The 12,872-nt window shown below is 38.5% G+C and overlaps 1 protein-coding gene across 5 annotated transcripts in view; it reads right to left on the reverse strand.

Annotated features, from left to right (window-relative positions):
- Positions 1 to 1,089: 1,089 nt before the first annotated feature.
- The window catches only part of ALDH1A2 (aldehyde dehydrogenase 1 family member A2), a 64,298-nt gene continuing 52,515 nt past the window's right edge, over positions 1,090 to 12,872 (reverse strand). For all 5 annotated transcript variants that reach the window (XM_035553950.2, XM_035553949.1, XM_035553952.2 and 2 more), the window contains 6 exons: positions 11,842 to 11,944; positions 8,692 to 8,876; positions 7,817 to 7,981; positions 7,244 to 7,401; positions 6,370 to 6,444; positions 1,090 to 1,704 (listed from right to left, as the gene is read on the reverse strand). In XM_035553950.2, coding sequence (XP_035409843.1) covers positions 1,632 to 1,704; positions 6,370 to 6,444; positions 7,244 to 7,401; positions 7,817 to 7,981; positions 8,692 to 8,876; positions 11,842 to 11,944 — 759 coding nt within the window. In that variant the 3' untranslated portion in view covers positions 1,090 to 1,631. The remainder of the gene's footprint in view (positions 1,705 to 6,369; positions 6,445 to 7,243; positions 7,402 to 7,816; positions 7,982 to 8,691; positions 8,877 to 11,841; positions 11,945 to 12,872) is intronic.

Consider the following 12,872-nt stretch of genomic DNA (forward strand, 5'->3'; position numbering starts at 1 on the left):
AAAACACATGATACATAGATTGACACGAGTTAGAAAATATTGAGGGCTACAACACTACAAAGTGCTGTATACCATTGTCCTGATCCTGCAGTGTATTTAAGGGCACACACAAGTTCAAATCTACGAGGAATTGCTCAGAGAGTAAAGAAAGTTAAGTACGTGCAGAAACGATTTGCTAAATCAGGTCTGGAGTTTTCAACAGTTCGTAGTATACACTCTGCAGCCAGGAGAACTGTTACACCTGAGGCCATAACTCTGTCCTTACACCCCACAGAATGTAGCTACAGTAGATGATTTACTGTACTTCTAAAATACATTGTCTTAATTCTAAGTTAAAATGTAAAGTGAAACCTTAAAAAAAAGTCTGGGGAGCTCTACATCTAGAAAGAAGGGGATAATGTTTAGTTCGTTAATTGCAAGTTGGAAGAGATTCTGTAGGCAGCAGGAAATAGTGTGTCAGGTTTTAAACATCTTACTTCTAAAAGATCATGTTCATATTTTTGTCCTGGGCTCAACAAAAAAGAGACAACAATGAAAATACAGTACTAGCCAGGAAGTACACCTAAGGCTCACAAGCATGGCGAGGATGGCAAAGCATAATTTAATAAGAAAATAAAATCAAGCTAACTTCTTGACAGGTGGGCTTTCACTAGGTTCTTCCTGTGGTAATGAATACTTAATGATTCTCAGTGTAATCACAAGCAGTTTACTAGCAGACAAATAAATGGAGTCTGTGTGTGCATATACTTGTTTAAAAAAAGTGAAAACAACAACAGTGACAGCAACAACAACAACAAAACTAAGCAGGCAATGAAAGTTGAAATATTCTGTGAAGCCTTGGGATCTGTTCCTGTTCTTAGCACTCTTCCACCCTGTCTGGCCATGCTCTTTTGGCAGGCAGGTAAAACCTTTTAAGTCCCTGTAAGTGAGGGAGGATTTCTGCTTGTAACAAGCCATAAAATAATTATTAAAATAAGCTTTGAAAACCAAAACACTCTGGGTCATGAAAGCCAAATCTCATGGTATTTGGATTTCATTGTCCATATAATGATTTAGTACCTTCCCCAGTTTAACCTCTTTATGTGAGCATGCTAATTGGAAAGTTGCCAATATACCAATTTTGGGCTGGTACAGTTCACAGTCTTACATTTTTTTCAAAACATGAATGGTACTTTATTATGTTGTTTTTTATTATGTTTTTTGCTCCTAGCATTTTGGGTAAATCTGGCTTGTAAAGCCCTGTATGAAACAAGAATGTCAGAAGAAGGCAGGTCTGTTTGAGAAGGCAACTTGAAAGCAGTAAGACTTATTTTGTTTATTTAAAGAAGAGATAAATGTGTGTATGCATGCATTTGCATTTAACAGTTTTATAGCTAGAACTGTTATTAAATGATGTCCAATAGCAACTTTATCTTGTAAGTTTTATAAAGATGTAACTCTCAAGAGAGTTTCATGAAAGCATGCAGAGTTGGTTTGCATTCCTTATGCAATTATGTGCCCAGTATATATGCTGCAACTTAATTTCTTAAATACATTTTGTGTAACGATTTTTATTCCTGAGTGCTGGTCTCCATAAAGAATAGAGAGGGTGGCATCATGTGCTCTTCTGCACAACATGGTCTTCCATCATTTTAGGAATTCTTCTGAGGGATCTTTATTGTCACAGTTTTAACTTCAGAATATTCTCTCAATCCACTTTCACCCCTAAAAAACAAATTGCAGGTTCATCTTAGACCAGAAATTAATTCCGTATTGAGCAAAACCTTGTGAAGTGATTCCTTGATGAAGTTAAGATATAACCTACGTTTCTAGGCATAGGTTTCTGTTGTACATTGATTTTGTACTGGTTTTCTTTTCATGCTATCTTTCAGAAAACCTGAATATGAAGTTGCAGGCTATCATGAGATCAGTGGATGGTTCCAGCATTTGATAAGGAGATACAGAATGATATTAAATGCAGAAATAGTTACTGTCCCTTGATGGAACTATTGGAAGTGAACTGATGCACTCTGTCTTTTCCAGATCCTGAAAATGTTCAAATACCAAGACCTACACTACTGACCAGTGAATTTACTGCTTGTATTTGCACCCAAGAAAGAGAAGGTCCAAACAGTACTATGGAAAATGAACTGCTCACAACTGTGGATAAAGGTAACAATGACTCCTAACCCACTGGTCTTTTTTCCCTGACAAAATGTTCAGCAGCAGAAATCAACATTTGCACTTACTGTGAAAGAGAATTCAGCCTGCTCATATTTCCACTAGGTAACTAGAAAACCTGTTTTTGTCCTGGCACAGCATCTTACCTAAGATCCTACATACTTTTAGAAGCTAGTCACTTACTAGGTCCCCGTCATCTGACACAAGACTCTGTGGGATACATGTTCTCCTTTGCGTAAGTGATGCTCAAGAAATGTGTTTCTGAATGCTTTGTAGATTTTATTGTAGTCAGCTCTGGCCTGGCTCATCTCGTAGACAACTCTGCTGAGGTGTAGAGCAGCAATGGCATGGCTTCTTGGACGTTTTGCCTGTCTCCTCTTAGGTACAGATACTTGCACTTTGCTGTGCATATTTTGGGTGATGGAGAAGTGTGTTCTAGTCAAGTCAAAAGTTATGTTCTGCTGGCTGCTGTGTATGTAAAGCAAACAAAGTCCCCACCTCAAAACATCCACAGTCCAAGTCCATGAATGGAGGTTCTCTTCTATATGAACTTATATGAGGATTCTTTTGCACAAGCACTTACAATCATTTGCTTCTTGGTTAAATTCTTATCCCCACCCCTAAAACACACCCAATACTGCTCCCGTATATTAAAACTAAAAAGTGCTGACACATGCATATCATATTAGCATGTTTAGTGTTTGACACTGCCTTCCCCCTGGATCCAGCTATGCAGAATTTAAAATCCCAGCTATACCATAAAGAATATTTCAGGGGAATTCCTCAGAATCCCAGTCTAGTAAATGTTGCTTTCAGAATGGAGTGAGGTGCCACTGTTCAAAGCAATTAAACCCTTCAGTCAGCCCCCAGTGTTGCATAGCCTGCTTTGTGTTTCCTTCTATACGGTATGTTTTACACAAAACATAATGTTGGGGAAGGAGTCCTGTGACCTTCCCTGGAAAGTTAATGAATTTGTGCAGAAATACAGTATTTACCATCCCATTTCACACTACATGCAGTTTTGAAAAGTTTCCAACACGCTTCAACTTGGTAAGCCTTACACGTAGTTGATATCTAACTCACTAAGGCTGGTGTTTTACTAGGCATTTTAAGATTCACCAGAGCCTAAGTACAAGCAAGGAAACGTATTAGTAAAGATACTTTAGCATGAGAAGGGTTCCGATTGAGTTGGACCACCTCACCCTCAGCTTTCAGGGGAACATCTTAGATTTGTTTCCAAAAGAATGACCAAAACACTTAGTTATTTATCAGACTTACCTGAGACACAAAACCATTCCTTTATGGCATAGTAGAAGCTATCACCAGGAGCTGCATGGAACCCAAAAACTAAAACTAGTAAGTCCCTCTGCATAAAAGTTTCTGCTTGATTTGGTAGTGATGCAGCTTGGCTCCAGACATCTGTTGAATGCATTTTTGCAAATCAATATATAACCTGCCTAACAGTATCCAGTGCCTCTGTGTATGTTCCAACTGTCACTTTTTGTTTTGTTTTGTTTTTTCACCTTGGTCTGGCAAACAAAATTAGTTGTATTTATTGGTCTAATTCTTCATCTCAAGGCTTCAGGGCCTTATGCATTTGTATTCTATCTGAAAGTCTGGAAGCAGGCAGTTGTGATGAATTTTAAGCCAAGTATTTTTCTAAAGTTAAAAAGGTTTTTGTGCTGAATAGGATGAAGGTTAATTCCAGACCATCAGAGCAGATGAGTCAGTGCATGTTCAAACAAAGGGCTTGGTTGTCCCCACAGCCTAATACAGGGAGGCAGGGAGCAATAACATCCTGTTCTATGGCAACTTGGTGTCTGTTTGAATTGCAGTTTGGTATCAGGGTGAGAACAAGGTTTATGTCTGTGAGAGGGAGGAGCCCATAGGTCAAGTTTGCATGATGCTATCCTTTGGTTGTAGAGGTGTGAGGGAAGGGGAACAAATTGCTCTCCAAAAAGAAATTATATTACATACCCTCCTCCCTCCCTCAGGCAAAGAGAAGAATGGTAGAAAAAAAGAATTACAACTCCAAGGCCTTCTCCTACTTGCACTTCTTTTTGGAAATGCAACTATGCACTGCTGTAGCTCAGAGTCATACAGAGAATAATAATTCCCATGACAGTAAATGATAAGTCTGAGGTAGAATGGCACCTCCTTCCCTTGAAGATACTTGGACAGAGACCAGAATTCTGGGGGACTTGCCTGATTTTCAGTTCAATTTTACACGACTCAGTTACTGATAAGGAGCTTTAAAGAAGTGTAAATGTAAATGAATCACTCCTTAAAACTCCTTTGAGAATAAAATAATATTATACTTCTTTAAGAATAAAAGAATATTGTAGCCTTAAGGTAAACAGAAATCAGTTCCATTCTGTACAAGAGTTTGGGTTCTCTTTTGGTATGCACATACTCTGGTACATTTTGTGGGGAGTATAAAATGAGCGTAGCACATCTCAACTTTCTGAGTTCCTATTTTCCCAACGTGTGATAAAAATCTGTGAATTTTAATGCAGGAACAAAGTAAGTCCCAGCTAATACATTGCTAGCACAAATATCACAGTGGCAGAATTACAATCTGGCTAAAACATCATATTAGCTTAGCAACGGCACAGATATGTATGAACACTTTCTTGTCTTATTTTTTGTTCTTTAATTACCAGACTCAATATTATTTATGCTGTAAAATGTATCACTTAAAAACAGGGATCTAAGAAACCTTGGCATTTTAATAAAACATATGCAGATATAAATCTGGGGGTGAATTAGAAGGTGGTATCTGATCAAAGAGGTTGTGAAGTGGGTAAAATAATTACTCATAAGCAGGTTTTCAGGCATCTTGGTGTGAGAGAGATGATTGCCATTCCAAACATTGCCTGTTTACGTTGAGTATTGTCAAAGCTGTGGATGAGAATCAAGTGTACAGCTATCACAGATTTTTCATTGGGAGCTGGGGTGCTGCCTGATTCCACCTCTCCTTCCCCCCCACTTTCTTTTGCAAAACTCTACAGTACTAATATGTGAGTATTTTGCTTGCACAGTTAACCTCCCTGAAGTCAGTGGGGTCACTCTTGGGTGTCAGGTTACTCATGTGCTCTTTCGAGCTTAGTAGTTTTAGAATATTTTCACAATGATAAGAGTTAGATGAGCTGACATATTTATGCCAGTGTGAGATCACCTCATAACTCATGAATGTGGAGAATAGTATGAATGTGTTATTCAAAGTACTCCCTAATGAGGGAAAATATTTCAGACTACATAGAGCTCATTTTATAGATCAAGTTGTATACTTCAACATATTTAAAGCTTTAAAGAGTTTGACCTTACTTTAGTTTTACTGCTGAGTTTGCCATTAGCCATAAGCTATTTTGAAATCTTAGGTGAGACATATCTGGTATACATGCCTCCTGCACAGAAATTAATTGAATCCTTTGTATGCACAACCAATCTGGGGCTGACGCAATTGCTAAACATGTTTGTGATTGTAATGAGAACTAAAAACTGCTAAGACTTTCAGTGAGGTACATGGGACAGTATTTGGGAAGGGAGCTCCGTTTCAAAATATTTGTAACTTTGTTTTAAACGGAATAAGAAAAGACAGAAAGCTTTGTAATGGAAGGTGATTCTTTCTAAGGAATATAAACACATTGGTGTATTGTTCTGTAGGCCTGATTTCATCTAACATTGTTGATAATTCTGGAAAAGACAGACACCTTTTTAATTAAATTCAGATGATCCTATACTAATAAATGTAGCAAAAGGAACAGAAAGGAAAAAAATTGCAAGAAAGCAAAATACATGGCAAAACAACTCTGAAACAAGTACGACAAATGAGTCAACAAGCATAAAGCAAGATATGAAAAAGAATCTTTCTGCAAAATTGCTGATTAATACAGAGAAGGAAAACTTGGAAAACACAGGTTTCAGTTTAAAAAAATACTCAGAAATTTTCAGTGTCTTTCAGAATAAGAAAGGACTCCTTGTAACTCATTTTGTTGTGTCTAAATAAATAAATAAATAAGTAAAGAAATGGTTTTACCATATAAATCGTTTGCATTTAGAGCTGGCAGTGGTTATGAGTCATCTTATACTATGCCCTGATCCTCTGATGGGACTATGTCCTGATCTTAATTTGCATGGAAGAATTCACTAATGTTTGTTAAGTTGTAGAGCTCAAAATAGTTTAGAAGACAGCCGTGTAATACTTACATCTCTCTCCCATTGCCAGACATTTTGAATCCTCCAAAAGGACTTTGGGCATTTAAGGCATTGTAGCAGTTTATCCTGTAACAGGAAAAGGCATTAAGTCCAATTGCACTGTCAGACATTTGGACAACTCAGGAGATACTGAAACTCATGGAGCTAAGGATACTGTATAGCTCTTAGTAATAACAAAATGGTCTCTTGTTGAAAAGAAAGGAGGGACTTATGCCACAAAAGCAATGTTCTACTCCTTGCTTTAAAGAGAGTGGGATTTAGCTTGTGAGGACTGGAGGAAGGCACTGAACACCTGGATACAGCTTCAGTAATGGACTGTTAATCTGCTGACAAATTTTAGTGCCAGTTTATAACACAGAGCTATTAGGTTTGAATTTGTCCTTTTTCCACCTGATTTCTCTCGGATCTTTAGTTTATCCAGGCTTGACATATCAAATTGCAAGCTATTAAACGTTAGAAGTGGCACTTCCTACACCTAAATACAAGACAGAAATAGGTGTCCCTTTGGTTCCTTAAGGTTGTAGAAAATACACGATTTCTTATGCCTTCAGCAGAAACCTCACAGGCTTCCGCTGCTCCACAGGAGCATTTACACTCTGTTTTGTTTTCGGCAATGCTGTTCAGCAGTGTAACTGGAAGGTCATGCTAACAGAAAGCAAGGCACTTTTCCACTTTCAATAGCATTCAGCTGCAGTGAGCAGACTGACTACATTCTCCAACAGCTGTTCTGTATCTTGGTTAGTGATTCACCACTAGGATGGTCTAGATAAACACAAAGACAAAGGGTGCAAAACCAAGGTAACGTAATGATAATGAGCTAAACTCTTTATCTCTGAGAGCAGGAGTGTGATAACTTCTGCCTTACCAGACTGTCCCAGCCTGCATTGCTGAAGAGACTGTCAGGGCTTTGTTTATGTCATTTGTAAAGACAGCAGCTACCAGCCCAAAGTCAGAATTGTTGGCTCTCTCTATAACTTCATCCATGGTTTTAAATCTCAGTATTTCTTGAACAGGCCCAAAAATCTGCAACAAAGATTAATCATTAATTTGAAAAACAGCTCACTCAGAGGCATTATATTCCTGTTGTTCTGCTTTTTAAATGGCCTGCCCTCTCCTGTTTTACTCTTTACAGATTTTATTAGTAGTAATAGCTGTCTGTAAAAAAGCATGAATTTCCCAAAGCAGTCATCATAGTGAAACATAATTCATTTCTTCCTTTATCTTGTCTTTCAAGTCTGAGACTCTACAGCAAATGACAAAAATTAAGCTTCTTGACCGAAACTGATGCTGTCAGTTGCTCTATGAATAAGTTCTGAGAAGATTTTACTCTTTTTTTTTGGTATAGTGGTCATTTTCACTCTAAAGCTTTTGTCTCAAGAAGTAAACAAAAGAAACAAAATCATGTTTAGGACATTCTAAAATGATCTTGCCCATGTACCTCCTCCTTGGCAATCCGCATGTCATCTGTTACATTGGAAAACACCGTAGGTTCAATGAAGAAGCCCTTTCTTCCTAGCCCTTTACCCCCACATTCAAGTTTTGCTCCTTCAGTAATGCCACTTTGAATCAGTTCCAAGATCTTGTTGTATTGTTTTTTATCAATCTGAAAGAGAGAAGAAGGTGTTTGACTTGCAGGCCATGCACTTTAGATAATCAAGCCAAAATAATTTTTTTAGGCAAGTCATGTCCCAGAGAGTAGCCTCATGCATATTTTCACTGTTTGAGCTTGAGAGGCCAAAGATCTACAGATAGCTGCTGACTGTAACCTGGGGCTCAGTCTTCTTAAGGATGTGTCCCTGTATGTATGTGTCTCAACCCACATTGTTGCTAAGGGAGATGGTTTATAAGAACAAACAAACCAGGGCATTATTTTTTTTGTCCAAAATTAACTTCTTGACAGTGGTATAAGCCCAGCTGGTTATTAGTATCAGGAACATCTTTTAAAGATATATTTGTAATTCTGACCATCTTTTGCTTACAGTTCTTTCTTCTGTAGCGCTCTACAAGCACAGTTACAGTTGTAGACAATTCTTGACAATAAGTGCCTGCAAAAAGACTTTTGTGAGCCTTTCTCCTATGAATGGTAGCACTATGCAATTCGCAGCTGTGTCTTGGGGGCTGAAGAGCACAACCTTGCTGTTAAAACTGTGGGGTGAACTTACTGATATTTAGGATGAGAGTTTTCTGTAAAACATCTCTGATCTAGGATTTCAAGTGAATATGCACTGACTGAACTTTGTTGTGCTAGAGTTTAAATGCTTCTGGGCACCTGGGCGCCTTCTGGGCTCCAGAGCTGAAGCACTGTTCATTTACCTGTGGACCTTGTTCTGTAGTTGGGTCAAAAGGACTCCCCACTACTCTCCTCTTTGCACGTTCTACACTTTTTCTTACAAACTCTTCATAGATTGATTCTTCCACATATATCCGTGAGCCTGCAGTGCAGCATTGACCTTGATTGAAGAAGACTCCTTGGTGAGCTTGTTCCACAGCATAGTCCACTACAAAACCAAGACAACATGCGTTGCTCTGAAACATCATAGACACATCTGCTGTTGCACCAATGTTATGGGTATGACATAGTGTCACATTCCCAAAACTTCAAAGCAGAAGTAGAATTTGGTTAAAAACACCAAAACACTGAACAATACATTATTGTTGTGCCAGGCCATAAGTGAAGATGATTAATTTTATTTTTTGTTTTAATCCTTGTGAAAATAGGAAGTTTTAATACATTTTAACATGTCTGAATTTGATTTTTTTTTTTGGTCATTTATGCCAGCCTGGACTGAGCTATACTAGGGGGATATTAGGAGCATTACAACTGTTTCAAAAGCACCAGATTGCAAAGGACCACTTGGGAGTTCAAACACCATCAAGTTAAAGAAGTGTCCATAGATAATACATTCTACATGCCATCCCCTGACACAAGCCACAAAATACAGCTTAAGATCCCACTGCAAAAGTTAAATCAAGCTACAGTTGTAGCAGTCAATAGAAGTAGGACATGCAAAATAGCTTCAGCAATCTCTTGCACATTAACAACATGTAATTTATTAACGAAAACTCTTAAGAGGACCCTAGGAAGTGGATTGTGCCCCATGCTATAGAAGTCTGTCTGACTTAAAGTCAGTAGGGGAGAGGAAAATTTCTTTCTCATCTTATACTTGCAGTTGATTTAATCCTGTGTATGTGAGGATTACGGTTAAGCAAGTACTTGAGAGAATTTAACTTTGATAATGGCAAGAGTTATCCTTCCCAAAGAGACAGGTTATTTTTCTGCAAGACAGAAATATCTTCCTGGCCTATACAAGTGACTAGGTGAGGCTTTAAAAATACAGGCTAATTATGGAACAATCAATCCCTGATTCCTGTTCCAACTTCGGAGGTGCAAGCAACACATCCAATATCCAAGCAGAAAAGGAAAAAAACAGCCATATTTAGACAACAAGAGCCAAAATCTCCCACGGCATATAATAGCTGACTAGAAAAGCATTTGGGCCATGTGGCACTGAATTTATCATCAAAAAGTGATGACCTGCAGCACTGCAATACCTGTTATCAGCTGTAACACTTTGGAACATTGTTTAAAGTATAATCTTTTATGGCATAAACAAAGCAATGATGCTTTACTTTCAGCATGGCCTAAACAACTCCATCTAACAGCAGTGTCTTACTCTGTGTTCGGCATGGCCATGGAAAAAAAAATGATGTGGGGTATTCCCTGGACCACATTCAAGTTTTCCCAGACAGCTCCATGGAGACTAAAAACAATAGTGGATAGAACCGATTAACTGATGTTTCTTTCTCTTAGCAAAGTTTGGCACCATGAAGGGGCTCTAACCATTTTTCTCTCTTTTGTGTGTGTGTGTGTGCGTGCGCGCGCACTAAACTTCAACAGCTTTGTCATGCTTTCTGCTAACTTTTGGCACACAGTGTTCCTCAAACAGAACAAACAGCTCCTTTGGAATTGTGAGCAAACTGTCTGCTGTTCTTAAATAATCAGAGCTTTGAAGACTGAATTTCAGGTCAAGTGCTAGTGGTTGTAATTATGGGAAGGCCAGAGAGCTTTAGTATGATACACTGTGGAACAGACAGTCCTGGGGAAGACTTCGCTCTTCTCTGTGCCCTGTTATTCCCTTGTTGCCTGCAACTTCTCACCAGGTCTTCAACCTTATTTGGCAGATTCAGGTCACAGATAAACTTTACCTCTGTGTGGCAGCTAGGAGTGTTTGTCCTTCCTCTGTGGAAAGGGACAACACAGACATGCTCCCAGGATATATTACTCTACTAGAAGTGTTCAGGTGATCCAATCTGAGCTAGTAGGTAAAGGACATTTGAGATGTGGTGATTTCTGGTGGGAGATGGAGATGGATAACTGGAGTACAGGGCTGTAACATCTGCACCAGACTCTGGTTGACAGGAGCCTTTTTCGGTTTACCAGGATGACTATGCAATTTAGACTCCTAGCTTGATAAAACTTTCTTAAGTAGAAATGACTTCAACTCCTGAGAATTCTTAGTCTTTTCCTAGCGTTTGAACATTGATAAGTTCTGAAAATGAATATGGGATTGTAATCAGCTCTTGTAATTCATGCTATTCAGATCATTCTTCTGTTCACTTTCTATTTTTAAAACTAAAAGACCAAATCTTAAATGTCTGTTTCTTTGAGTTACAAAGTAAGTTCTCAGAAAATGCAGTAAGTAGAGTGTGCCTGCACACAGCCTGAAACAATAGGTCAAGGCAAGGTGTGAACTGTCCCATTCATCTTAATGGGGTGTTAACTTCAAAACCTCCTGCTGACGATTTAAATATCAACATTGTTAACTATTTCATTGCTGATCATTTAAGCAGAAACTTCCAGTTTGTGTTTTTATCCTGTTCTAAACTGCTGTCCTGTACCTTCAGGTGCCAAAAATCCCAGCTGCACATCATTCAGTTGCCAAAATCTTCAGCTCCCTGCTGACAATGGCATTGAGGATATTTCAATACACAGTTGTTCAATTGTGAAGATTTTTTAAATGGAAGACTCTCCATTTATAGCTACCATCAAAACAGCTTAAAAAAGTACTGCACTGGGTAGGTTAGCCACCCAAATGTAAATCAAAGCCCTCCCTTTTTATGATTACTATGAATCTATCTATCACAGAATTTCCGTATTTTAAGCACTAGGCCACCTTGCTGCAGAATTTAGAACAAATACATATGGGACCATGATTTTGATTAACACCATATCCACATGCTTGGTTTTAACTGTTTTTCTGTTTTGTTGTCCTCTGTGAATCTCTGGGTACAAATGTTGTCTTTTTATAAAACTACCACACCCCAGGCTGTTTCTGTAATATTGAAAAATGCAATTAGTTACAGCTATATTGGTCTATTTCACTTTGTCTAAAAGATAAGCCCTAAAATGAAAATAGAAAAGCCACACAAACATTTAAGAAAAATGTGGAAGTGCTGACTTACAATCCGCATCTGCAAAAATAATGTTTGGGCTTTTCCCACCCAGCTCCAGTGTAACTCTCTTCAAATTACTCCTTCCAGCTGCTTCTTGGATCAGCTTCCCAACCTGAAAGGAAATGGAGACACGTTTTACAGGCAATGTAGTCATACAGTTCACTTTAACAGCCAATGCTGGACATCACTGGAACTGAGCCTTAAATAATCCAACAGGTTCTTCAATCTAAACAGATTCTCATAATCAGTGGACAGCTTTCCAGTTCTTTTTTTTTTTCTAGAATTGGAGAGGGGACAAGGCACAGCACAAGGTGTCTGTACCCTTCACCCCTTTGTGTCTATGCTAACATGGTTTCGGCTTTATTTTAGGGTGCTTTAGGAGGGCTGAATTAAAAATCTGAAATCGACATAGCTAGAATTACTTCCATCCAAACTACTGCCCTGTTCACAAGGTTTTACATACCATTGCCAAGAGATTTGGTTATGTGATTTTAAGTTTCACGTGGAACAAAACAGATCTGATACCACAGTATGCATTAAGCCTGTACTAAGCTTACTACTGTTCATTAGTAATAACTGTTATCACGCTTCTTTATATAGTCCAGGCATTAGTTATCCCAAGCGATGTGTTAGTAGAATTTATTTCACTCTTATTACTTACAGTTTCTAGAGCGTTAGCCAAACTGTGGGAGGGCATTTGTTTGCTTCAAAAATTGTTTTTCAGCACTTAAAGTTTTAAGTAATTTGACACTGAAATCATGATTGAGAATACATCAGATTCTGAGGAAATCTTCAGCCTTTTCTGTGGGATTAGCAGCATACAGCTGAATACCAAGCAGGGCAAGAAGTTAGAAATGCACCATCCCAGATCTGACCTTCAGCTGCACCACAGATAATCTTAATATGGGTTGAGGAGGTCAAAAGCACCTCTAAATATCTTTGTAGATTGTGGGGTCAGCTGGAGCAGAATGCAGCCCAATGAGGAAATTGGAGCAGCCTCAAGTTGCAGATCTCACCAAGGAACACGAGGGTTGAAGGAG

This window comes from Cygnus atratus, chromosome 11 (assembly GCF_013377495.2).
Source record: "Cygnus atratus isolate AKBS03 ecotype Queensland, Australia chromosome 11, CAtr_DNAZoo_HiC_assembly, whole genome shotgun sequence".
NCBI lineage: Eukaryota > Metazoa > Chordata > Aves > Anseriformes > Anatidae > Cygnus > Cygnus atratus.